This window comes from Pezoporus flaviventris, unplaced genomic scaffold (assembly GCF_033815535.1).
Source record: "Pezoporus flaviventris isolate CSIRO_AGI_PZ_B2104156 unplaced genomic scaffold, CSIRO_AGI_Pfla_v1 ptg000154l, whole genome shotgun sequence".
Classification (NCBI taxonomy): Eukaryota; Metazoa; Chordata; class Aves; order Psittaciformes; family Psittacidae; genus Pezoporus; species Pezoporus flaviventris.
In genome coordinates, this window is record NW_026892702.1 from 1314409 (window position 1) to 1340010 (window position 25602).

Genomic DNA, 25602 nt, shown 5'->3' on the forward strand with positions numbered 1-25602 from the left:
TTTTTCAGCTGAGGTCAAAAGAATCCCAGTAACAAGGTGAAATCTTGATGTATACTTAAGCAGTGCAATGCGTCTTGATAAACCACCACTGAAGGTACTTGATAAACAACACCGAAGGTACTTACTCTGAGGGCAGCCACGTGTAGCTCTGTCCATCAGCATTTTATGGGGAAAACCCCCTAAAATATAAACGTGGTGTGTGCCTTATTTTGAAATTCAGGAGGCAAAAGGCCCTTTACCTCCATCTCCAGCACACGGGGACCAGCACTGCCTGTCCTCACGGCACAGCCTGAATCACAAAGAAAGAGTGGAGATGACACTGATGTGAGCAAAACACCATGTTCTCACCATGGCAGAAGAACCCAGCTGGTTCATTCACATCCATCCCTGTGGCATTACCAGCAAACAGCAGATTTTGCTCAGAAATGAGTGTGGTCCCTGGTGAAATTAGGTTGACTCTATCGACACTCTCCTGATGAAGAAGTTTTGCATGAAAAGCAGCATCTCAGGGAAGATGCTCGACTGCCCCATTTCTGGGATTTTACCCTGTTTCCTGAGGGATGGTGCTGGCCAAAAGCGTGCTCCAGCACTCCAGCCTCCTCCACAGGCAGGAAAAGAGGGCTGCTTTCATCTCACTTCTTGCTACCAACCTTTCACACCCCCTGGCAAGCTACAGCTTGGGAAATCTTTGCAAACTTCAGAAGAAATAAAAGCATCAGAGCTGGTGCTGCCCAGAGCACATCTCGTTCCCCAGTCCCATGGAAGAGGACAGGTCATGCCACAGGACAGGAAGGTTCCCCATCCACAGGTCCTGAATTAGAGGGACACAGCCAAGGAGCGCTCACACTGCAGGAGAAGCACCCACTGCTGAAAGAAGGGTGCTGGGCTCCTGCCTGCACACCCAACAGCTCTGCTCTGCAGGACCCAGACTGGCTGGTGCACCGCATGGAACCTGCTCAAGAACCACATCTGTCAGCGAGTGCAATTGCTCTAAGCCAGGGTCCATAGGGCACAGCAGGGCTGCAAGACTTCTGGAGAGGGTAGAGGGCTTGAAAGGGCAACAGGAGCAAGGCTGAGGGTTTGCAGGTGCCCTTCTGTCTCATGCCCCTGGCAGTGTTCAAGGGCAGGTTGGACACAGGGGCTTGGAGCAAGCTGCTCTAGTGGAAGGTGTCCCTGCCCATGGCAAGGGTTGGAGCTGGATGAGCTTTAAGGTCCCTTCCAACACAAACCAGGCAGCAATTCTACAGTTCTTGGAGTCTTACAGGACTGCCCTCAGGCTGCAAATGACGTGTGACTGTGTTGCTTGGAGATGTTTGTGTCCCAGGACTCTGGTGTGACAGGAACTCGCACTGGGTCCAGTCTAAGCCTGGTGAAGGTGGTGTAGAACTGAGTGGCACCATGACCCAGGGGACATGGCACTGCTCCAGGCCTCAGGAACTCTGGTCCAGCTCCTGTCCATGACTCTGGTAAAGCTGGAACCAGTTTATTCTTCAACCATTTGTAACCAGACTACAGACCGTGTGACTACACTGCTCATCTCCATGAGACCTGACCTCAGCCAGCAATGCTGAGGAGCTGATGGAACACAAACCAAAGCGCCACCGCTACAGAGTGGTGCCAGAAAATGGTGTTGGACCCCTGATGTTGTGACCACAGAGGGATGATAACTCCAGATTCAGTGCCAAGCCCGAACCATGCCATCCATGCCTTAAAGCAAGTGGTGGGAATGTCCACGTGAGCTGCTGACCATCCTGCAGAGAAACCTGCTGAAGGAAATATCTCCCTTCATACCCTCACCATTGCCAGACTTGCATCTCCTCTTTACTTTTAATGCCACAATCACCAGCCCCTTACACCACACCACGGGTGAGCCCTTGAGTGGCTGACGTGGCCTAATGGTACAGTGTGGTGCCTTCCTCCTCACCCCCATCCTCCTCTCCCTCTGCTTGTATCCCACTCACTGTTCCACTCCATAAGCCAACTTACCCACCAGCCTGGCTCAAAGCCCTGCTTTTCTCTCCCCTCCACAACTTTTTTCTCATGTGCTGTTCCTAGGTTAAGGAGATAAATTAACTCATGGAAGGCTCCAGCAAACACTAGCCCATGAGACAGGCAGCAGAAGAGCATGGGCAGAAGGGCCAGCAGAAGAGCATGGGCAGAAGGCAGAGGACCAGCACCTCCAACTTTTGGCAACAGCAATGCTCTTGGCCAGCCTTCCTTCCCCATCTTGCAGGCTCTGCTTGACACCCGCTGCTCCCTTCCAGGGATGACTAGCAATGCCATTAGCATCCAGAAACAAGGGCTTGGGGAGTTCACACCTCCAGTTATTTAGCAACATTGCTGGCAAGCTGAAGGAGACTCCAACGTGCTGCTCTGCCTTCAGCCTGCACTTGGAAAACACTCCTTGTAAAAAGTACATAGCTATTTTTAAAGGAAATCCTGGAAGCTTCTGGTCTTGAATGCAGCAGCAGCCACAAAGGTACGTCAAGCCAACAAGTCAATGGGTTGGCTCTGGGCGTCGGACACCATGTCGTTACACCGCTCCAGCAGCAGCAGCCAAGCAGGGAATGAGGCTGAAGTGCCGGCCAAAGCCACGGTCCTGCTGGTGGATGCCAAAAGACACAAGCGTGCAGCCAGGAGCATGGCAGGAGGATCTCCAGAGGACACATCAACCGTTTGCTGGAGGTCAGAAATCACTAATGCAACACAGAGCAGTGCTGGTGGCTGTTAGAACACAGCGCACATCACACCGAGCAATGCTCAGGTCTGGGGGTAGTCACTCTTCTGCTTCCTTTGCGAGAGCTGATGCAAACAGGTCAGTTAGTGAAAGCTCACTGGAGTGAGAATTTCACTGGAAACTACATTATCGAGCTCGTAAAGGCTCCTAACAATCCTTTCATGGAAGAAACGGCAAAGAAAAAGGTTTAATGTCTAGAAATGGAAAGAACAGAGTTTCTAATTTTTAGGAATAACATTTCACTGCAAATCCAGTAACTGGGACAGATCAAAACCACAAAAACCTCAAACTAAATGTCTCTGAAGGACAGGACTCTTGGAAAATCTCCCACCAGCGAAGGAGAAGAGGCAGAACAATTTTAAAGGGCACCTTAGGCAACGCCTTGGTCCCATCCACCACAACTACTCCTACAGGCAGAAGGTCTGTGCAGCTACCACTCCTCTGCCAGGACCTGAGCTCCAGAGATGTGCTTTCCCAGTGCAAAGTCTCCTGAAAGCAATGAGTCCCAGCACAATGTCCCGCATCCCAAGGTGATGTTGCTGCAGCCACTCACACATGTGCCATGATCCCAAAGGCACATCAAGAGTCTCCTTTCAGTCATCCCCTTCCTTCCCATTAATTTCCATTTGGGCTGACGGGAGTTGGTACCCAACTGCAGTGTGTGGGAAGAGAACAGAGGTATCAGCACAGCACAGATTTTATTTTATATTCTTTTTGAACAACAAGCAAATCAGTGAGCTCCATCCATGAGGCTGCCCCCCAAAATACTGTTACACCATGACATTTTCAGCACCACAACATAATCTCACCCTTCGTTTCCTCCCACAGCCTCCATGAATGATCTCCCTTCTCTTCATCCCTTCCACCACAGCAGCACAGTGCTCTTCCTAACAGAGTCCTCGAGCGTGCCTGCCCTTCAAGCCCCTGTGTCCAACCTGGCCTTGAACACTGCCAGGGATGGGGCAGCCACAGCTTCTCTGGGCACCCTGTGCCAGCGCCTCAGCACCCTCACAGGGAAGAGCTTCTGCCTAAGAGCTCATCTCAGTCTCCCCTCTCATCCAGCAACTACAGACTTTTCAACAGCAAAGGTCCTGCAAGTTCACAGATATCCATCCTCCATATGAACACGCTGGTGGGCTCTAACTCAAAGAGTGAGGAGCTGTAGTTTTAGGGGTGATCTGGGCCTTAATGAAATGACCCCAGAGCTGAGTCTTTGCATGGTTTGAGAAAGATGCTTATGGAAACAGATACTGGCCCTCCTCTGACCCTGCAAACATGCCCTGCCCATCCTGAACCTCAGGCCAGCAGCCCAGCTGACACAGCACACGGCCACAGTACTAGGTGGACAGGTCTAGGCTACTCTGAGACACAGGCTCTTCACGGCTCACTGAACCATGCAGATTTCCTTGGATACTACTTAACATTCCATCTATGAACAGGAATAAACTTCCCAATAGGAATAAACTTCCCAGCCTTGGTGCACAATGGTAAAAACAGCCTCAAAGTTCTCTCCTGGTCCTACACCAGAAAATCACCTTGGTATAGTGGACGAGATCCTTCCACGTCCAGCTGATTGCCAGAACATTTCTGGCTTCATAATCTCAGAGCGAATAATGCACTTCCCAAGAGGCTACAGAAACAGAGAAAGAAGCTCTCTCACAGTTTAGATATCAGACTCACTCTCATTTTGAAGCTTTCTACCTCAATTATCTTCCAGGAAGAGGAACAAAGGCAGGTCACAACATCTGAAACTTTCTCTATGACTTGTTCACATTTCTCCTATTCCATGTAATGAACCAGAAAGGTTGATATAAAAGAGTCCAGCACTGCTGCACATCCAAGCCAAGCTACACCACAAGCCCTGCCACTTCTTCACCACAGCTTAACTTCCGAGCTCTATAACCAAGTCACCTCCTCTGGTTTGCTGTTGCTCCAACCTAAGCCCCTTGCTCAAGTGAAAACCACCACCTCCTGGTCAGACGACAAGCTGGCTACCTAACCCTGGGATCACTGCAGGGCAAACAAGCAGTTCCAGGCCAAGACCTGAAAATCAAAAATGTCAAGTTTTCACTACTCACAACACGTATTTCTGACTTTCCTACAGTGCAGCCTAAGTCTGCCAAGCTACAACAGGCACCAATACTTGAGGCTAGGTACTTCCATATCCTCCTGCATCTAAATACTAAGTGCAAGGTCTTCTCTTCCTCCATCCAAGCACGTTATTGGATGGATGCATCATACAGGCACAGAGAAGCTGGAGGGAAAGCAGGTCTGCTGCTGCAGGCAGGCTCACAGCAATATGTTCACTTTCCTCTCCAAAGCAGGCTGTGATTTGAAAACAGCAGTGGTGCCAGCTCCAGCACAAGCAGGGCCTGGTGCAGTAACCACAACTCATTAGCAACCATCCCCTCCATCAGGAGCTGTTGCTTTCATCTCTTTGTCTGGGCTGATGGCTCCAGGACTCCATAGCCCTCCTTTCCTTTTCCAGTACAACACACAACTTCCTTTGCCACCGATTACATCTGCTGATTTACAAAAGCCTTTTCTCAAGATCTACATTACCTTTGCAAAAATATCTCTCCCATATTGTTTTTTTTTACTTTAATTTTTCTCCCCTTGAATCAAATTACCATTTTGCTCTGATCAGAATTTGGTACAATGAAATATAAAGTTGAAGGCTATCAGATTTGAGGAAAAGAGGAAAGCAGAGCACAATGACAGATGCAGTGTGCTCCTCTCTTATTTCCCATTCAAGCCCCAAAGACACCCTGTTCTCATTAGCATTTAATGCAGGTGAAAATAAAGGGGTTTAATATTAAAACTCGTGGGCACATGGAAACATCCGCTCCGGACCTGCTGGAACTTGCCCAGTTCCAGCGCTAAGCTTTTTCTCTACACCAGGAACAGTTTCACTCTGGAGACTGTAACTCCTTACCTGCACTAATAATGTTCAATGTGAAACCTCTCAAATCCCATCTGAAAGCTTAAGTATTCAATATTTAGGATATTTCTCCACTCCATTAGAAATGTAACAGCTTAAAGAATACCATCCTGCTGCCATCACGAAATGGAATAACTACTTATCCGCTCGCTACACCTGAGCCCCAAGGTGTGAATTCAGGGTGCTGCTGCCCCTCTTCCACCCCACTAATTTATGTTGAGGAAGGATCTTGCTGTTTCATTGCAAAGAAAGGAAGGGTTGTGCAAGGGAGCAGCAACCAGAAGGCCTAAGGGCTTCTCTGGGATGAGGACATGGAGCACAGGCTGTGCAGAACAGCATCAATGCCACGCACAGCTGGACACCCCATTCAAGCAGATGGAGCTGGCAACCCTAAACCAAACACACGCAGGCAATGCTGCGCCTCTGAAACGCTCTGCATAAATGTTGTAATGTTTCAAGGGACAAGCCATAATCTACAAACAATAGATCTGGTCACATTCCTGACAAGGCGAATTCCACCCTCCAGTCAAGATGCGACACCAGGCATCCGGCGCTTGCTGACATGGAAACTCAGTCTATTGGCGAGGCACCGGCCATGCAACCACAGCACCCCAGGAACGCAGCCGAGGAGCTGCGCACTGCAGCCGCTTCAAACATTGCTGATTTCCTCCCAGATTTGTTGAAACTCCGATGATGGTGCTGGCCGGGTGAAAAGCAGGAACTCAAACCCTGGAATCCAGAAACGCCTTAGACCAGCCAGTGATGAGGCATGCTGGTGGACCCACGAGGAGGTGTCCACCACCCTGCTGCGTGCTGTGATAACTCATCTAGCGTAGTAACACATGGAATAAATCCTCACAAGCATAAAAAACAGAACAGAACAAAACAAGACCTGGCATTGCTAATCCTGCTCTCCAGGTCGGGGTAAGCAGGCAAAGGAGCCCACAAACCCATCCACCCCTGCACCAGCCTCCAGGAGAGTCACCAACCTTCCCAGCCTGTTAAAGTCAACCCATTTCTCTAAATGAAACATTAACCACAGCGTGATATCAAGATAGAAGACGGCTTTTAATTACATATACAAAGGAGTTCGTAACACTCCAGCTCTACTGCAAGGGCAGCTTGCTGAGAAAAGCAACTCTGATCAAAGCCAGAAAATCTAAATCTAGTGAGCTTACCGAGTAACTGCATAAATCGTCCCCAGGCAAAACTCAAGAACTTCTAGCCAGAATGCATTTCCTTTGTGGCATTACCTTTTGCGCTGATTTACATGCCCGTTGAACTTAGAGAGGGAGGATTCTGGAGGTGAAGCATACAACAAACACACAAAAATCATCGTATTTCATAGAATCAGAATCACAGACTGGTTTGGGTTGGAAAGGAACTTAAGATAAACTAGTCCCAACCCCTGCCACGGGCAGGGACACCTTCCACTAGAGCAGCTTGCTCCAAGCCCCTGAACACTGCCAGGGATGGGGCAGCCACAGCTTCTCTGGGCACCCTGTGCCAGGACCTCAGCACCCTCCCAGGGAAGAGCTTCTGCCTAAGAGCTCATCTCAGTCTCCCCTCTGGCAGGTTAAAGCCATTCCCCTTGGCCTGGCCCTACAGGCCCTCTTTGGCACCTTTCTAGGTCCCTGTCAGACACTGGAAGGCTGCATCCACCTCTCGATGATACATGCTTTGTGTTTCTGTGCAAAATATTTCTATACGCACGCTCACAATATATATACAAATATATGCATATATATATATATACACACACAGACACACATTTGTGTACCTCAGTATGTGTACTTGACAGTCAGGAAGGTCATAAGGAAAAGCTAATCCTTCAGGACTGTCTGTCACATGAGGTCACCTCCACACTTAGCAGGTGAATGCAGCAACAAGGCATTTTTGTTGTGCAACAAGAAGACTTGAAGCTCCTTGGCCAGCTGCACATACCTCTTAGTTTAAAACCTAAACACAAAATGAACGTGCCCAAGTGTTCTGCAACTCCCCTTGCTGACCGTGGAGCTCCCAGCACGTGACACCAACAGGGTCCTGGACACAGGTATGCCTCTGTATGCGCCCATCAGGGACACACAGCTCCTACCAGGGGCACACAACTCCTACCAGGGGCATTAAACAGCTCATTTACAAATATGCTATTCCCATATCTCCTGCCTCCAATTGCCATCACCGTCTTCAGTGGACAAGTTTCCGCAGCTAGCTTCTGTCTGCTCTGAATATATCTAAAGAACCCTTTGAAGTCAAAATATTCTTAGCAATTAGATCTTCTCTATTTCTTTTTGCCTTCCTAATTATCCTTTTAGCTGCCTTCTGATTATTTTAATAGATCTTCCTATCCTCCTCCTTACCAGACTGTTTATACTTTTTAAAAGCCTACTGCTTACTGCTTCTAATACTGTTTACATCTTCCTGTAGCCACCTCAGCTCAGTTGCTGCTTTTTGCCTGATTTTGGAGTTAACCAGGGGAAATTTCCTCTCTGATCTCTACAGCAGTTTGTAAATACCTCCTGTTTTTTCTACAATACATTCCCCTTGTACCTGGGAGGACTGAAGCCTCCTCTAGACCATGAAGCACTCGGAGAAAAAGCCGTATTCTCCTATATTGCTTTAAGCACACTTCTGTCCACTGCTTTGTCTATCGCTTTTGCATTAAGAATATTAAGCAGATTATTTAATGACTGTGTCCCATGTGTTCCCTAACTACCTTATTCATTATCATTTCCTGCCTGAAAAAGTAAACAAATAGCCTTTTGTGCTCAATGTTACAGCAGATTACCTATGAATTTCATTAGTTATATCTCTACTAGGGGGGAAAAAGCAAGTACATTGTTTTCATCAAGGGCTTATGCCGGGGTGTGCGTGCGCACGTGCAACGGCCCGATGCTGGCAGAGGAGGGCTGGGAGCATCCCTGAGGGTTTGGAAGTGAGAGTAATGCGGGGTCCATTCTGCAGGAGCAAGGGAGTACATTAAATGAGGCTCACTCAATATTTTCTCTGTTCCTTACAATCCTTCCTCAACCATCTGCTACTGGACACTGGGAAACAGGATACTAAAGAGAGGGACAGAAAGGGAGATCTTTTGTTTCAATCACAGAATAGCCATTCTTTACAACACAACAGCAATTCTCCCCTGTCTAACTGCTACGCTCTGCCAGAAAACTCTGAAACACATATTCCATAGATGCAGAGAATAAGCAACAGCATGGAGATATGCAGCGTCCACAGTTTCCCTTGGTAGCCTGCTCTAGCAGCCAATCTCCCCTGCTGCTCAACATTTCCAACTCCTACTCTTCCAAGTATTTTGCATCTTCATTTTGCCATATGACCGTTTGGATCCAGCTTTCAGGTATTGTTTTGTGCTCCAATTTCCTAAAACGAAGGGTTCTGGTACCTGCTTATTTTCCTTTTAAAAAAAAAACATGGAGAACCGACTCCATGAAGATAAAAAACATCAAATGAGATTTGGTTTTTGCTTTAAGACACCTATTGTCAGGGAGGGTTTTCCAAAATGTGGTGCACATACAATCACAGAAAAGTTAGGGTTGGAAAGGACCTTAAGATCACCCAGTTCCAACCCCCCTGCCATAGGCAGGGACACCTCACACTAAACCATGGCACCCAAGGCTTCGTCCAACCTGGCCTTGAACACTGCCAGGGATGGAGCATTCACAGCTTCCCTGGGCAACCCATTCCAGTGCCTCACCACCCTTACAGTAAAGAACTTCTTCCTTATATCCAACCTAAACTTCCCCTGTTTCAGTTTTAACCCGTTATCCCTTGTCCTGTCACTACAGTCCCTAATGAAGAGTCCCTCCCCAGCATCCCTATAGACCCCTTCAGATACTGGAAGACTGCTATGAGGTCTCCACACAGCTTCTCTTCTGCAGGCTGAACAGCCCCAACTTTCTCATCCTATCTTCATACAGGAGGTGCTCAAGTCCCCTGATCATCCCCAAATACTTAGGAAGAAATACCAGTGAGTATTTCCTTTCACTCCACTCACACGCTCTCTGTGTTCTTCAACTTCTCAACATCTCTCAAAAAAAAATGAGAGGACTGGAAATTGAGATACTGTATTAAAGCAGAAGCAACAGAAGACAGCAGAGCTGTTCTGACTGGGTTCCCCTGTTGTGGATATCCACAGTCTGCATTAGCCTATCTCCACAGACTCAGTGTCATTGCTTATGCTACAGCAGCTGTCCCTTTCCCACATCACAGCCTGGTTTGGCAACTCTGCTCCTTCTCTGGCCTCCCCATCCCAAAGCAGTTCCCCCAGCTCCCACCTCAAGATGCACGAATCCTGTGATCCATCATATCAAAGTTCACCCAGTGAAGACTAACCAATGATCTAAATCCCTTTGAGCAGCTACACTCCCTTGTAACTTCATTTCCACCAACCCTTTGGCTCTCTGCAAGCATGCATTAGCCCCTGGGGCTGTGGAGCCGGACCCCATGGGCATACTGGCGATGCATGTGGCCATCCAAGACCCTGTTCACAACCTGTTTCACACCAGCTTGATGCTACCAGAGGGTAACGACACCTCCTCCACCACTTCTGCCAAAGAGCAAATTCAATTTCACACTCCCATCACCTCCTTCCCTGCGTTTCATGCACTCCTCTGCCTTGCGAGTCCTCTTCCCCACTGACTCAGACAGCACAACAGCAGCATTAGCCAACTTTTCTGGAATATTCTCACTATATCCATACCCTAAAGGATTAAAAACAGACAGAAACCCAATGACCAGACCCCACAGGAGCCCCCAGTGACCATCAGCCTCTGCTCACCAGCCCTGGTTAACGCTGGACCTGGAAGCTCCTCAGCACATGGGCTGGCAGCATATCATACCTCTTCCTTACAAATAGGGAACAGCAATATTTATTAAACATGTCTAGTTTTTCTGCTTTATTATGCATTTTACCTCTCCTCAGTCAGGAGAAGTCTATACAAACCATTATTAGAATTTCTTTTGTTCGTAATACAAACACTTTCTTACTGTTCCTTGTGCTGACAGTCACAGATTTTTTTTTTCCCATGTGTTTTTAACTTCCTTTATCAATTCTCTGCACTTGATAATAACTCCTAACTCAGGGATAACTGTCATCTCTTCCTTTTATTATTCACCCTTTTATTCCCCCCCCCATTTTCCTCCTTTAATCCTCCCCAGCACAGCGCTTCCTGGCTCAGCCTCTTCGTGTGGGAGGGTGGCCAGCAGGATACAAGGCAGGAGAGGGCAGCTCAGGGTCCTACACAAAACAAACTGCATCTGAGTTTTAGACCAATTTTAAACCCAGACTGGTCCTTATTTCACAGGAGAGACCATCCTTTGCTAAAAAGCACCTGCGAATGACAGAAATCCTCTTGAAATCCCACAAGGATCCACTTGTATGGCCAGGCAGGTCAGGAGGGCTGTGAAGTGGGATCTGAAGGATGGCTTCCACCAAAGGCGATGGAGCCCCTACAAGAACGCCAGACGCCATCAAAAGCAAAATGAAACCAGATGTCTGCATATAAAGGCCTATTTAAAATAAAGCCTGAGAAAATCAAACAAGAGTAGGAGAACATCCAGTTAAAGTGAAGCATTTTCTACTGATGAGGTCATAAATATCTGAAAAACTTCAAATGTACCCTGAAAAACTTCAAATTCAGGTAGAAATCTGAAGCCCGATGGAATGCTGAAGTTGTGCTGACAGAGAAGCAAAGTGCAGCCCAATAAATTCACAGAATCCCAGATTGGTTTGGGTTGGAAGGGACCTTAAAGCTCCTCCAGCTCCAACCCCTGCCACGGGCAGGGACACCTTCCACTGGAGCAGCTTGCTCCAAGCCCCTGTGTTCAACCTGGCCTTGAACACTGCCAGGGATGGGGCAGCCACAGCTTCTCTGGGCACCCTGTGCCAGCGCCTCAGCACCCTCACAGGGAAGAGCTTCTGCCTAAGAGCTCATCTCAGTCTCCCCTCGGGCAGGTTCAAGCCATTCCCCTTGGCCTGCCCCTGGCCCCTGTCCAAATTCCCTCTCCAGGTTTCTTGTAGCCCTTTTAGGCTCCCAAGCTGCTCCAAGGTCTCCCCAGAACCTTTATGGAGTGGAAAGCCACCCAAAGAAGGCAGAGCACAGCTACACCATCAGCAAGCACAGAAGGATGCTCAAAATGTCACTGAATAACAGAGAGGCTGCAAGTCCTGCAAGGCAGGAAATACAATTTCAGTACCAGGACAATTCAGTTATCCTGTACCCACAGCCCTCCTCCTGTACCTACAGCCTTCCTCCCCCTGTACCTACAGACGTCCTGCACCTCCTGCTCCTACTGCACCTTTGGGCTGGTGGCTCAAGTTGACACAAGAGAGCACCACCAAAGCCCATCCTTGCTGTAGAGCTCACAGAGGATGCAGCCGAAAGTGCCTTCAGAAGACAAAAGCCACACAAAAGAAAGTCTATTACACTAACACTTAACTAAAGGGTACTTCAATGGGAAAAAGTGTTAGGGGAGTGTTAATGGAGCAGCTAAAAGGGCTTGCAGGTGAGGTGGAGAACCTGGAGAAGGCGGTTATCACCTACCAAAGGGGGCTTGTTAAACAAATAAGTATAGTTTAACAGCAGAGTGAAAAGACCATTAGAAACATAAAGCCACCCTCAGAACAAAATCAGAATTACCACAAGTTAAACGTTCAAAAGCTATACTTAAAGCCATAAAAACACAATCCAGAATAAAACCTAACTTAAAAAAAAATAAAAAATAAAAAATAAAAATCAAACACCGAAGCACCAGCAGTCTGCCAGATACTGACAGAGAACAAGCAGGGAAGAAAGATAAAGCCACAGGATAAAAATTCAGCTTCTTTGCACCAGTGCTCTTTTGTGACAGGACTCAGCAATTCCGCTCCTGGACTCTTCCTTCAGCAGGAATGAGCTGAGTATCTGCCTCAAGCTGCAAGGTCACGAGGAAAAGATGCAGACCTGAGTAGCAAAGTTAATAGCAAAGAGAACCCCAAAAACCTCAGAGAGCAAGCATCCAAAATGTGAAAGGCATTAAGCTATTAAAATTACCTGGCTACCACAAAATCAGTGGTGTCAAACTCAGCACCCAGGAACCAGAAGATAATGAATGTGATGCCACCATTCTAAAAGAGCTACAGAATAGACCCAAGGAACTACAACTGCAGAACTTCACTTTCAGAGCAGAAAAATTAGTATAAATAGTAATTACACAATAAAACGAAAAATCAGTGTTCACACAGATAAAGAAACACCAGGAATCAATACGGCTTCTGTAGGTGGTCACAGTTCTAGCTGGATCTAATTGGAACGAGATGATCTTTAAGGTCCCTTTCAATCCAAACCATTCTGTGATTCTATGATGTTATAACTCACTAGTTTATGAGTCAATGTGTGGGTAGAAACGGGTGAGTGAGGGTGTAGCACCCTTGCATTTCCACAAGCCTCCTCTCTGAAGGCCTTTATGGAGCACACTCACAGTACTTTCATATGCACAGGGTGAAGTAAGAAGTCATCTCATTGATTAACAGCTGATTAAAAGACGGAAAATAAGGGGCAGAAATAGTTTGTTATCACAGTGGGGTCCCACAGACATCTGCTCCATGCACCAGGTCTTGTAGAAAATAACACACCGGAGGAAAAACGATGTGACACAGGAAATCAAGGCACCTAAATCAGACATCAGCATTCACAAAAGCATGGAGGAGACACTGAGGGCACTTCTCGAGCAGTACAGGTGCGTGCTCGATGGTAGCCAGCAAAGCAACAACTGATTATTTGCAAAGAAACAGAAAATTTGCTAAAGCCCAAACCTGAATCCATAGCACTGTGCACAGCTCTTGTGAGCCAACCCTGAAAGCCTTGGCAGAAGGAGGAAGGGAAGAAAGGGAGAAAAGGAGGACATGGGTGATAAAGGGTGTCCAGGAGCAGTACCTCAAGGATGGGCAGGGAGAAGGGGCACAGAGGATGGCTGGTCATTGCCTCCCCTAAAAAAACTGCTTCCCACAGCTAAACCCCCGAAATAAACCCCACAAGCAAGGGAAAGCAAATATCTTTCATGCTCCTGTTTGCCTAAATAAACTGCAGATGCTGCAATTATCCAAAACACTGCCTCTGCTGCCAGGCTGCTGAGAATCCACACAACAAGGAGCTGCAGCAGCTCCTGCGGACAAGATACCAGGAGCCTCCAAAGGGTGGGCACAACAATGAGGAGCAGAGGTGAGAAACAGCTGGACACTGTATCTGCTAGAGTGGGATACAAAGCTATTGGTAGTAAATCATCTGCCCCATACCTGGAGTTACACAGAACATGGGTGTAAGACAGTTCCTGCCCTGCAGAGCTTGCTGGCAAGGCTGCAGGCTCTCAAGGAAGTCCACAGAAAAGGATTTTCAACACTGTTTTCTTCTTCTAATGCATGTAGTTGTTCACCAGCCAACACCTGGTGATGGAGAACTGGGAGTCAAAGGTGCTGATGGCTTGAGCACCTCATCTTCCCTGAGAGAGTGCTGAAGTGTTGGCAAAGGATACCCAGAGAAGCTGTGGCTGGCCCATCCCTGGCAGTGTTCAAGGCCAGGTTGGAAGGGGACTGGAGCAAGCTGCTCTAGTCTAGGGGAAGGTGCTGGAACTGGATGAGCTTTAAGGTCCCTTCCAACCCAAACCATCCAATGACTCTATATGAAAATGCACTCCCCATAAAGGAAAGAACAGAAAAACACCTAGGGAAGGTGGGAGAAACCAATGACTTCAACCTGAGACAGCAGAGAGCTCTTACTAAAGGACAGACTGGGAGACTGGGCTTAGAGCAGAACCTCTTCTGTCTGGAAGTACAGATACAGGGAAATACAGCCATGCAAAAAAGTCGACGGAAAATAGTGGAGGATGGATTTGTAGGGGTGTCCAAGAGGGAGAAAATGGTTACAATCCAACACCTCACCTTCCCCATGCAGAACTGTTAATAGTTCTTGCACAGAAATTAGTAAGAGAGACAGTGTGTTTGCTGGCTCCTGGCTCACTGAGTCAGCTTTGGGTCACCTTTAAATCCATGGGGAAAGAACAGTCTCAAATTCTTCGAGTTTACAGCTCGCTGCAATGACTCCTTGGAAAAACATGACAAAAATAATTGGACAAAAAGTTTAAAAGTTATGATGTCCCAAAAAAAAAAACGTTCTGCAGTTTGCTTTTGAAAAATTTCCTACTGCTTTTTTGGGTTTGTGGGATCATTAAAATAGCTGAGCTGGGAACGTCATTTACTTGGTTGGTTTTGCTAATAAAGAGTACCTTCTGGGATGGAACAGTGGGGATGTTTATGGGGGAAAAAAGGCTTTTTGTGAGTAAAATGGATTCAACTATTGATATGCAAAATAGACCAAATGATTATTTATATAACACACTATTATAACGTGATCAAACTTGAAATATTAAGAAGAAACCCCAACACTTTGGCAGAAAAGAAACTAAAATGTATTCTTTCCGGTGCCAGAATATTTCCAAATGAAAGCGTGCATTAATGGAATATATTCCTTGTACTTATTGTGCAAGGGCTCTCCTGCCATTGGGAGTTAAGGTGGAGGGACGGTATGTTTTGGAAACAACACTGGCCGAACACTTGAAAATTACATAAATCCAGAGGAGACAGATAATTCTTTTTTTTGCTATTTTTGGGTGGGAGGAAGGAAGAGGCTTCAAAAATGTAAATATTCAAATGCCATTTTTCCTCCCAAATGCTATTTTGCTTCTGATGATATTCTCTCAACAAAATGAAATCCTTCTGTCCTGCAGAGTCAAAGGGATAGGCTGAAGCACGGGAATCAGGTACCATTTTACCGACTTCAGTCAAAGCTACTTGTGGGGAAATTTAGCCACAAGCCTAAATTCCCGCAGGGCTGGTCCCTGAGAGAATTCCTCAGCAGAACAAAAATTAAAGCATTGAAGATTTAAAAAGAAAAATGAAAAAAAGGCAAACCACACATCCTATGAGGAAAAGTCAAGACACAAATGGAAAATTCCTTCCTGGCTGCGTGGATGCTAATTGCATAACTTATGCTAGGAGCTGAATATCATAAATTTCTCCATATATATTTAATTAGGTTAATTTGCAAAAGGTAGACATACGTCTGCTTGAAGTAGACAGGAACATCTCATTTCATACGTTTTCAATATCACACAATGAACTACGATCACAAGCACTGTTTATGCTGAGGTAGGAAGGCCCAAGAGCTGTCCATAAGGACAGAGAAGCACATTTACCAGTAACACAAACAACCATCCCCACCGTGTGACTGCGTCTCCTCCACATTATCAGAAACCAAAAGCAAAAGGAGCATTTTCAGTGAAATATACTTTTCAGCAACTAAACCAATTATGACTATAGCATAAAGGATTAAATACATGTGCAAGCTTTCAGGAAAAGGGCCTCTTGCTTTTCTCAGTTCTGGGGTATTTTTTCTCATTTATGAATGGCACCACTATTTCCGCCAAGGATGCTCCAGTCGACACACACCTACATCCCTCCAACATCTGCCATCCACTTCCAAAAGTGCAAATTGTATCAGTGTTCTCAGAGCATATGAGATATAGCCTGGGCCTTGCAAACTTGCTCTGGATTTATTTTGCCTCCATCTAATGCCGTTTATTTGGATCCATTTGCATGTTTTATTCCTCACCCAGCATCCTCTCGGCGCACAGCAGAGAAGGTCCCCCTCCAAGGATGTCTCTCTGTCAGTGTCCTAACAAATCCAATTGAGGAGAAACACTAATTCTAACTGCTGTTATCACCAAGGAGCCGAATTTATACGCTTCTAAAATAAAGACAGATAAGATGGTAAAAATATCCCTCCCTCAGAGTTAATATGTAGTATGCCTCAGCAGCATTAACCGTAAGCAGATAGCTGAAGCCACATGCCCCGAAGCAGTCTAAACATGACAAGAGTCAAAACACACTCAGGAACAGTCTTCCTGGTGTTCTGCTATTAATTCCTTCACTAAGTTCATCTCCAGCCCTGACAGCCTGCAGTGGTCCCACCAGCTCATGCTCACCACCAAGCACCCACAAGGTAACCCCAAGGCCACAATACCAGGTCCTGACCCATCCTCTGGTGCCACTCCCACCGTCTCTCTAAGGATGCACTTGAGCATCCCGAGAGCCCGAGATGGGCTCCTGTTGACAGCATCACTGGATGGCAAAGAGAAATCCTGCTGATTCCTAAGGGGATTTTCAGATCTCTCTTACCTGATCCAAATCCAGCTGTGCCTCCCTACACAGGTTTCAAAAGTGCACACCGAAATTCAAAAAGGTATTTTGTTTCCAGCAAATAACTATCCTGTGCCCTTACAAAGCTCCCTTTCCACCCTCAAAATTACAAATGTCACAAATGCCGGTCACAGCTCAGGATTTGCAGCCCACAGACTAAAGCTCATCGGACCTCAGTGACAGATTTACACTTAGGAAGCAGTAGCTGTTCTTGGCTTTCAAGCTAAGGACCTATCGGGGCCGCCTGCTCGCTGCTCACCGGGATGCTCTCAGCTCAGTTTCCAAACTACACCCAATAGTCTGCACACTTACTAGGAGAAATAGTATAAATTTGCTGAAATGGGGCTTCATTCATCCTCCCCTCGTGTAGCCAAGTAATCAGAATAGCAATTAAAAAACCTTCACCAAAATAAGCACAACTCCATTCCAAGCATGCACCCCAAAAGCTCCACAGCACCCCAAGCCCTCAAGGACCACAACCACACTCTGCTCCCAGTGGGGTCAACCCACATGAGCTCTCCTCCAGGTTCCTCCCTCAGCTCCCCCACACCGTAGGAGCTTCTGGCTTTGGTTGCAGAGTTTTGAAAACTGAGGTTTAATACTTCTAAAAATAGTTCTAAAGCAATTAAATACTTGCACTAAAATTGTTCTCACCATACTGGAAGCAGAACCTAAATGACAGGCCTTCAACACAAGCACACCCAACTGCTTCTGAAAAATCACTGCTGCTGCTATTTTGGGGCAGGAAAGGATACCTACACCCACACAGAGTAAAAATGAACTTCCAAAAAATTACTTGCTGCCTGAGTGTATCTAGTAAAATGAAATCACAACAAGTACTAAAACCTGAAGACTCTGGAGACACGGTGCTGCCATCAGGGCACAAGCATGATCATGTTTGACCCACTGCAGCAAGAGCTCTGCTCACCTCTACTGATGGCCACATCTGACCAAAGCAGCTGTTCTCATTTCTACCCATCGCTGAGATACTGGACCTTGCGTGATAACATCCCTAATTTCTCACACACTACAGAGGACACCAACGGCTCCCTGAGCTCCTGTGTTATCTGGCCAAGAGCTGCTGAGCCCCTTGCTGATATGGACCCACCAGACCAACGCAGCACCCAGGCTCACCGGAGACCTGCACTCTCCATTGATGAGGCTCTCAGACACGTCCCCATGCATAAACACGTACATGTACACATACTCAGTGACTCCTCAATGGCGTAGGCAGCTCCCAGCCTCTGCTCCACGCACTGACATTCACATTTCCCTCTGTCAGCCTCTTATGAGCACAGGCAAAACCCTCCAGTTGCTGCTTTTCCACTTCCAGCCTTATTTTAATACAGATGCCAAACAAACAGGAGTACTCCAAGGTGCATGCAAGGAAGGCCTTGCCTGTGTAAGTCTTTGCAGGTACAGCACACCAGAGCACCTTGGTAATACAGGTGAGAGAAACGGAGGAGAAGGACTCCCAAGAAGAACAACCCTTGCAGAGGAATCGGTACAATAGACTGGGGTCCCACAACCGAAAACCATCATGTATGGCCACCCCAGGCCCTTCACATGCGGACAGCGACAGATATCTGCTAGTATCACTTCTACACAATTCATACCCTTTCCCAATGCTGCATCCTTCCCCAGATACACCTCTCTAGTAAGAAACTTTGCAGCTGCACTTTCAAAGAGTACGGAGGAGGATTTTTCTACTTAACCTCTTTTTTCTGCCAGATCTTACACTGCTCACTTTGAGAGCAACAGAGACTCAAATAAGTATAGAATCCCAGACTGGTCTGAGTTGGAAGGGACCTTAAAACTCCTCCAGCTCCAATCCCTGCCACGGGCAGGGACACCTTCCACTAGAGCAGCTTGCTCCAAGCCCCTGTGTCCAACCTGGCCTTGAACACTGCCAGGGATGGGGCAGCCACAACAAGTAAAACAAGTAAAATCCAAGAACTCGGAAAAGCAATCATGCAGCTTGCCTGGCACCTCCACATGCACTTACACAGTTAATAGCACTGATGCATGAAATATGTGTTACAGATCACCTACAGCAATCATTTTGGTATCTGACCAGCACACACATGTTTCAGAGGCCAGCAAAGCACATTCTGTGTGGGAAGAGCCCAGACTGCTGACCCCAGCCCAAAAGGAAGATCACTAAATTTTACGCACCGCCACAAGTCCCACTAATGGCAGTGAGACAGCAAATAAGGCCCAGGACTATGGGAGGTCAGATTCAAGGTCTAACTCTCCAACACCAACCAAGGGAAAGCAACCCTGCCTTTACAAACACACTGTCCAAGGAGTGGGGCACTGGCAGCTGACACCTCCAGGACGCGTGTTAGGAAGGTACCCGCTGCACAGAACGGGCAACTCCTCCAGCCTTTCTCTTCTTCCAAAGAAGACACAAGCATACAGCAATGCCACCTACATCCCACGACTCACCTGAGAGTGCAGCAGCTGCAGATGCATCTCAGCTTCCCAACACCAGTCAGGGTTCAGGAGGCACCGAACTGCTCCATCCAGAGCCAATCACACCGCTGCAGTCACGGGCTTTGCAGAGAATCAACTGTCGCAAAAGCCACCCATTAACCCCATCTGCTGCTTATTATTTGTGATCATTAAAGTTTGCACCCTCTCCATTACACCCCTAAGTTATATATTACATAGGTATTATATACCAACACGTACCCAATCCCTTCACTGTACACCATGTGTCACTGCCTTCCCCAGCGCCTCTTCCCACTCCTGGTGCCATGGCTTAGCTCTGACTGCTTACGAGGCTGGGACAAGTTACACCAGAGCCACGTGCCACTGATGAGAGACACATCACAAATGGTTATTTTTCATATCCTATCCGTCGTAAACAGCATCATTCATTTCTATTCCCTTGCTCCAGACAAATCAATGATTGTTAATGCAAAGTCAACACGTCCAGATGTAGTTTGCATACTAGTTAACCACTAAATTGGCATCACATAGCACAAAATAATCAAGAGACATTCAAGGAACCAAACAAAAGCAACAAGGAGGCAGATGACTAGCAATTAATCCATAAAAGACCTTTAAAAATGAGAAACTTCTTCCCCAGAAAACACAGTATGGCCAAACTGAATCTGTAAATGGGAAATTCTAAATATACGTAATGCTAAATGCTCAGAAGTTCAGAAATTACAAGAAATACTTATTTCCTGGTGCCATTTTCTCATGTCCCTCAGCAGAAGGCAACCACAGCCTCCAGCCACGCTCATAGCCTCTTCCCAGGCACCTCTTCCCATCGCCCTCCCGTCTCAGTCCCGCTCGGCACATCCATGCACAAATAGGGTCCAGTGCTGCAGACGACCCCTCTGACAGAATTCACGTTCATGGGCAGCTTCCCATGACTGCGGGTCTGACACCAGCCAATTACAGCCCCCAGCATGATGAGCACACACATTATTGCTGATGTGGATCCAAGCATGCACTGGAGCAACCCGCAGCGCACCACAGAACGCCGGGAGGAACAGGGGGATCCAACAAACACTTCTGCATATGCAACATGCTTCAGGCATGCACGCAATCCCACAGAAGCTACCTGGGCTGGGCAACCACACGCTCCTCCACGTGGATAACACCTGCACCATGCCGTTTCCAAAACCATGGAATCACAGAGTGGTTTGGGTTGAAGGGACCTTAAAGCTCATCCAGTTCCAACCCCTGCCACAGCCAGGGACACGTTCCACTAGAGCAGCTTGTTCCAAGCCCCCGTGTCCAGCCTGGCCTTGAACACTGCCAGGGATGGGGCCACCACAACTCCACAATCCATGCAATGGCCACGATGCTCAGGCAGAGGCTCCACTTGCAATACCAGGACCCTGAAAGTGCAGTTCCCAACACCACCCACTCACCCAGAGCTGTGCCACAGGGACCATGTAGCACGAGGGACCGAGATCCACCACACCACAGCAAGGTCTAAATCCTTCCACAGACACAGCATCCAAAGAAGCAGGCGTAAACCATGACCGTGCATCAGCACGAGCCTTGCATCAGGTCTCAGCAGCCCCCAGAAAAATTAAATTAATCTGATTTTCACTCCGGCACTTGCAGAACTGCAAACTTGACTGTGCACCACCAGGGCCACGTGACTGCACCGCGAGCTGCGTTCACAGCGTTGCATTATGGCAGTGATATAGATTTAAATTAGTCTGGAGTTATGCAAAGAGCCTCGTAAGGTTTTATATGGTGCTTGTGTAAATATTATCTACTACTTTAATAATATTATGTCTGTTTTCATCCCGGGATACAAATATGCCTATTTTTGTCCTCAATGAGGATGAGGTACTTGAAATTTTTCTTTTTCTTGCAAAATACATTTCACTGATGTCAGAAGAAATCTACTGGTGTGGCTCTGCCTTCCTCCCCCTCCCCCTTCCAGGCTGGCAAAGAGCAATTTCTAAAATGATAAATATTGATCAACTTTCCAGAACAAGAAATAAAAAATCCCCCTGAAAGCAAGACTGCAATGACAAATTATGAAATCTCTTTTCCAGCAGGAGGAGGTTTCTGCTGGAAGGACACCAGCACACAGAAAGGTGAGATTCAGAAACCCATTATAACCTCAAGAGCGGCTTTTCATCACTGATGGAACATATAATGGAAGCTGTTGTTTAAAAGAAACTGATCTACACAGAGTTAAAGATTGGAAAGGTTGTGGCGTGCACACCTATGGTATGACAGCATCCTCACAAGTTGCAGCCCAGTGCGATGGCATTGCATTTTCCTCTCTGCAGATGAGACGTGCAACACTCAAACCCACTCCAAAATTCAGTGAATTCCCACAATGGCTGAAACCAGGTGAAAACAGCCATAAAACATGCCCCTCCAAGCTTCAAATCCTCTATTTTAGGGTAGCATGAGAAACTTTAAAAGATGGAACTGTTAAATCTTGTCACTGAGACCCAGATTTGAATGTATGTCATAATCTGTAATTAATATGCAGCACCCATCAGTGTGTGTTCCTCAATCCCAAAGTACATCCATGGTGTCACCTCCCAGATTTCGGGGTGACGGTGTGGGGCCGGGCAGAGAAAAAGCAGCATCAGAAAATCTCAGTTCGGAGAAAGAAAACGTATTAAACCTTAAAATTAAAAAAAATTCAATTACAGCTAAACGGTTTCTTTGGATACAACCACAGAGTACGTGAAAGTTATGGGATGCAGCTCAAGGAAGGGAATTCTTGGAAGTACAGGAAGATGGAAAAGCCACCACATTAACGCTTCCTGGATAAAACCATGAATAAAATATTCTCTGGGATCCTTTAATCCAGTTTGGAGCATTGTGTGCCATTTTTACCCATGCGTGCACCCCACTCTAACTGCCCCAGCGCTGCTCTGCCACCGAGGTACTCGCTTCAAAGAGAGATCCAGGAAGAGGGTGGGTCCTTTTCAGGGAGGTTGGGGGGGGGGGGATTAATGCAAAAATAAAGCCATGAAGTTGACATTTCAGAGCATTCTCTCCTCCACCCAACAGTTCTCCTGCTTTGACAATTTTTTTCCATCCCCCCCCCTCCCCGAACAACCCCAAATGTGAAACAAATAAAGGGGAGGAGAGAAAACAGCCCCCCAAGCCTCTGAATCCACCAGGCACTCCTGTGTCGTTTCCAGCAATTATCAAGTTACAGTGAAATAAAAAATAAAAACTGGAAAAAAAAATAAATAAATAAATAAAAACACTTCAGGGCTTTGAGATCCAGATTTAAAAATAAATTCTGGATTGAAATTTAATCTTTCCTTTTTAAGCGCCCGGATTTCAGCATCTGCTGCCCGGCAGCTCCAGGAACTCACTTCTGAGTTCAAAATTTAAAAACGCCTTTTTGCAAAAAAAAAAAAAAAAAAAAAAGAAAGAAAAGAAAAAGAATAAATAAAAAAGAAAAAAAAAAACACCAAAAAAAACCAAACTGCTGCAGCTGTGAGCCAGCCATCTTGCTATTTTGTCCCCATTTTAGAGAGGAGACTGTGTCAAGGTTGGTAAAACTCAATGTTGACCTAATCTTTCCCTTCCTCTCCCTCCCCCACTTTGGGGGGGAAAGGCCACGTCTCTCTCCTATATTGCTTTTTTCTTGAAACAATGCGTGTTTCAGTGCTCTTTTGTTATTTATTTTTAAAAAGATCAATACCAAGACCCCAGTATTCAAGGGCAACCCTACAATAATAAACCAGTGTGTGCTCAGTCCAGAACTCACAGGCCCCCCGTAACAGCAAAATAATAGGAATGGAACAGCCTCAAAAAAAAAAAAAAAAAAAAAAAAGAAAAAAAAGACAAAAATTAAAAACAAACAAAAAAAAATTATGGAAAAATAAAAGATTTTCAATTCAAACTCCAGGAAGGGGGTTTATAGGAAGAGCCAAGGAGAAAAGAGGATTTAGAAATTGTGAAAGAAATATCATGGCTGAGCCCTTTAAAAGCACTTTAGTTTTGCTGGTTTAAAGGGGAAAAAAAAATCAAAATCACTAAATCTGCAATTCTCTTTTTTACAATATTGTTAATTATGCATATTCATAAAATCATGGCGGACCTTATCATAAACCTGGGTAAACATTAGATTTGTGTGATTCACAGGATCTGCACTTGGTACAGTGTGTTTTATAAAAGAAGGAAGAAAAAAAACTCAACTAAAATCCCTCCTATGGAAATTTTTTTCTCTACAAAAGAAGTAGGAAATGAAATGCTGGAAAGTCTGGTTTAATTATGCCAGGAGAAACCAGCCGAAAAGCCAAGAAATTCAAACATAAAACTGACATCCGACTCTTCATTTTGCTTGTCCTCGTGTTTTCCTGGCCTGTGTTTAAGAAGCTCATTGTTTCTGAGCAGTTTTGCATGAAATCCAAAATCACCCCCCAAAGAAAAAAAAAAATTTAAAAAAAAAAAAAAAAAGGAAAATTTGGGTGTGTCCACAGCAAATTTTCTGGGCTCTCATTTTCCTGAAAAACTCCTCATTTAACACAAATAACTTTCAGCACTGCAGCAAAGAACAACAAAAAAACACCCAAAATTGAAGAAAATCAGTTTCGTGCTGCACAAGTTCAAAATTACAATGAAGTACAATTCCTAATTGCTCCGGAACAGCGATTCTCCCACTTTCCCAAACTAATCCCCGACTGCAGCTCCCAGCCCCCGGTGTCCATCTCCAACTTGATCCACTTCCCTCCCAAGCACCCTGCTGCCTTCTCCTCCCGAAAGACCCGGGGTGCTGGGGGACACACAGAAACCTGAATTCATTCAAATTCCAGCTTAATTTTCATTTCCATAAGAGCCGGGCTGTGAATCCGAAGGGACAAAATCGGGATTTGAGGCGATGGGGAGCAGCGGGGAGCGCCCCGAGGCTGCGGGGACGGGCCCCACACCCCCAGCCCCAACTTTGTACAAAATAAGAAATAGCAAAATATTTCCTTTTTTTTTTTTTTCAATTTTAATTTCTTTTTTTTTTTTTTATTTACGGAATAGTCTCCTCCAGGGGGCGTCGTTCTAATGGAAAAAAAAAAATGAAAAAAAAAATCCACCCACCGTTCGGGAGCAAAATTAGAGAAGGGGGAAAAAAAGGGAAGAAGAAGAAAAAGCCCCGGGAAAAGGAGCGGGGCAGCGGCGGCGCCCAGCGGGCCGGAGCGCGGGGCAGCCGGGTCGGGGCAGGGCAGGGCCGGGGTGCGGGCTCCGGGCCGGGCCGCGGCCGGCGGCTCGTCCCCGCCGACATGGCTGCTGGCGCCGCTTTGTTTTCCGTCGCGGTCCGAGGCGTGCGGCGGGGCCGGTGCGGGCCGTAGAGCCGCTGCCCCGGCTGCGCCCCCCGCGCACTGCGCCAAAGCGCCGCCGGCGGGGCTCCGCGACGGGGCGGCTGCGGCTGCCGCCCTCCCTCTCCCTTCCTCCCTCCGCCTCCCCCCGGGGGACACGCCGCCCGGCCGCCGCGTTACCTGCGCTCCCGTCGCCGCCGCCGCCGCCGGAGCGGAGCCGTCCGGCTGGCTCATGAGGCTGGGGCTGGAGGCAGGCGAGCCCCGCGCCGCCGGGGCCTGCGATCCGCCGCGCACAATGCCGGCGCCGCCGCCGCCGCCGCTGCCTCCTTTCCGCCCTCCCAGGAGCGGCGAGTGGGGGCGATGCCCCCGCTGCGCGGGTGGGCGGCTCGCCGGGCTGCTGCAGCCCCCCTTCCCCCCGGGGGCATGGGCCGGGGCGGCCGCCGCGGGCACGGGCGCTGCCGCTAGCGGCGCGGCGCGCAGGGCTGGGCGGGCGCCTCCCGCTGCCGAGCCCGCGCCGCCGCCATCACGAGCCGCTCTGGGGGCAGCTCCAGCCGCAGCGCGCTCGCAGCCAGCGGCGGCGGGAGAAAGGGGCTGAGTCTGGCCCAGCGCGGGAGCCGCGCCGCCGGCCGGCCCCGCGCTGCCCTCCGCCCCTGCGCGGCCCCGGCCCGGCCCGGCCCGGCCCCGCGCCGGCCACCGCCGCGGCCGCACAGCTCGGCCGCCGCTTGCCGCCGCCCGGCGGGCGCGGAACCGCTCCACGCTGTGGGGCCGCCGACGCGGCGCCCCCCGTGGGGTGGCGATGCGGAGGGGAGGGGGCGTGCGGACCCCGGCCCGCAGCCTGCCCTCGAGAGCCCTGGCACAGCACCGAGACCGGGCCCCAGCCTCGCCTGTGCGGCCCCGGTCTGGCCCCGAG

General features: G+C 47.8%; 1 protein-coding gene across 5 annotated transcripts in view; it reads right to left on the reverse strand.

Annotated features, from left to right (window-relative positions):
* Window positions 1-25303, reverse strand: part of ZNF618 (zinc finger protein 618) — a 148286-nt gene extending 122983 nt beyond the window's left edge. For 4 of the 5 annotated variants that reach the window (XM_061479598.1, XM_061479596.1, XM_061479595.1 and 1 more), the window contains exon 1: window positions 24873-25303. In XM_061479598.1, the coding sequence (XP_061335582.1) occupies window positions 24873-24926 (54 nt within the window). In that variant the 5' untranslated portion in view covers window positions 24927-25303. The remainder of the gene's footprint in view (window positions 1-24872) is intronic. The other variant, XM_061479593.1, reaches the window with a different exon arrangement.
* Window positions 25304-25602: the final 299 nt, after the last annotated feature.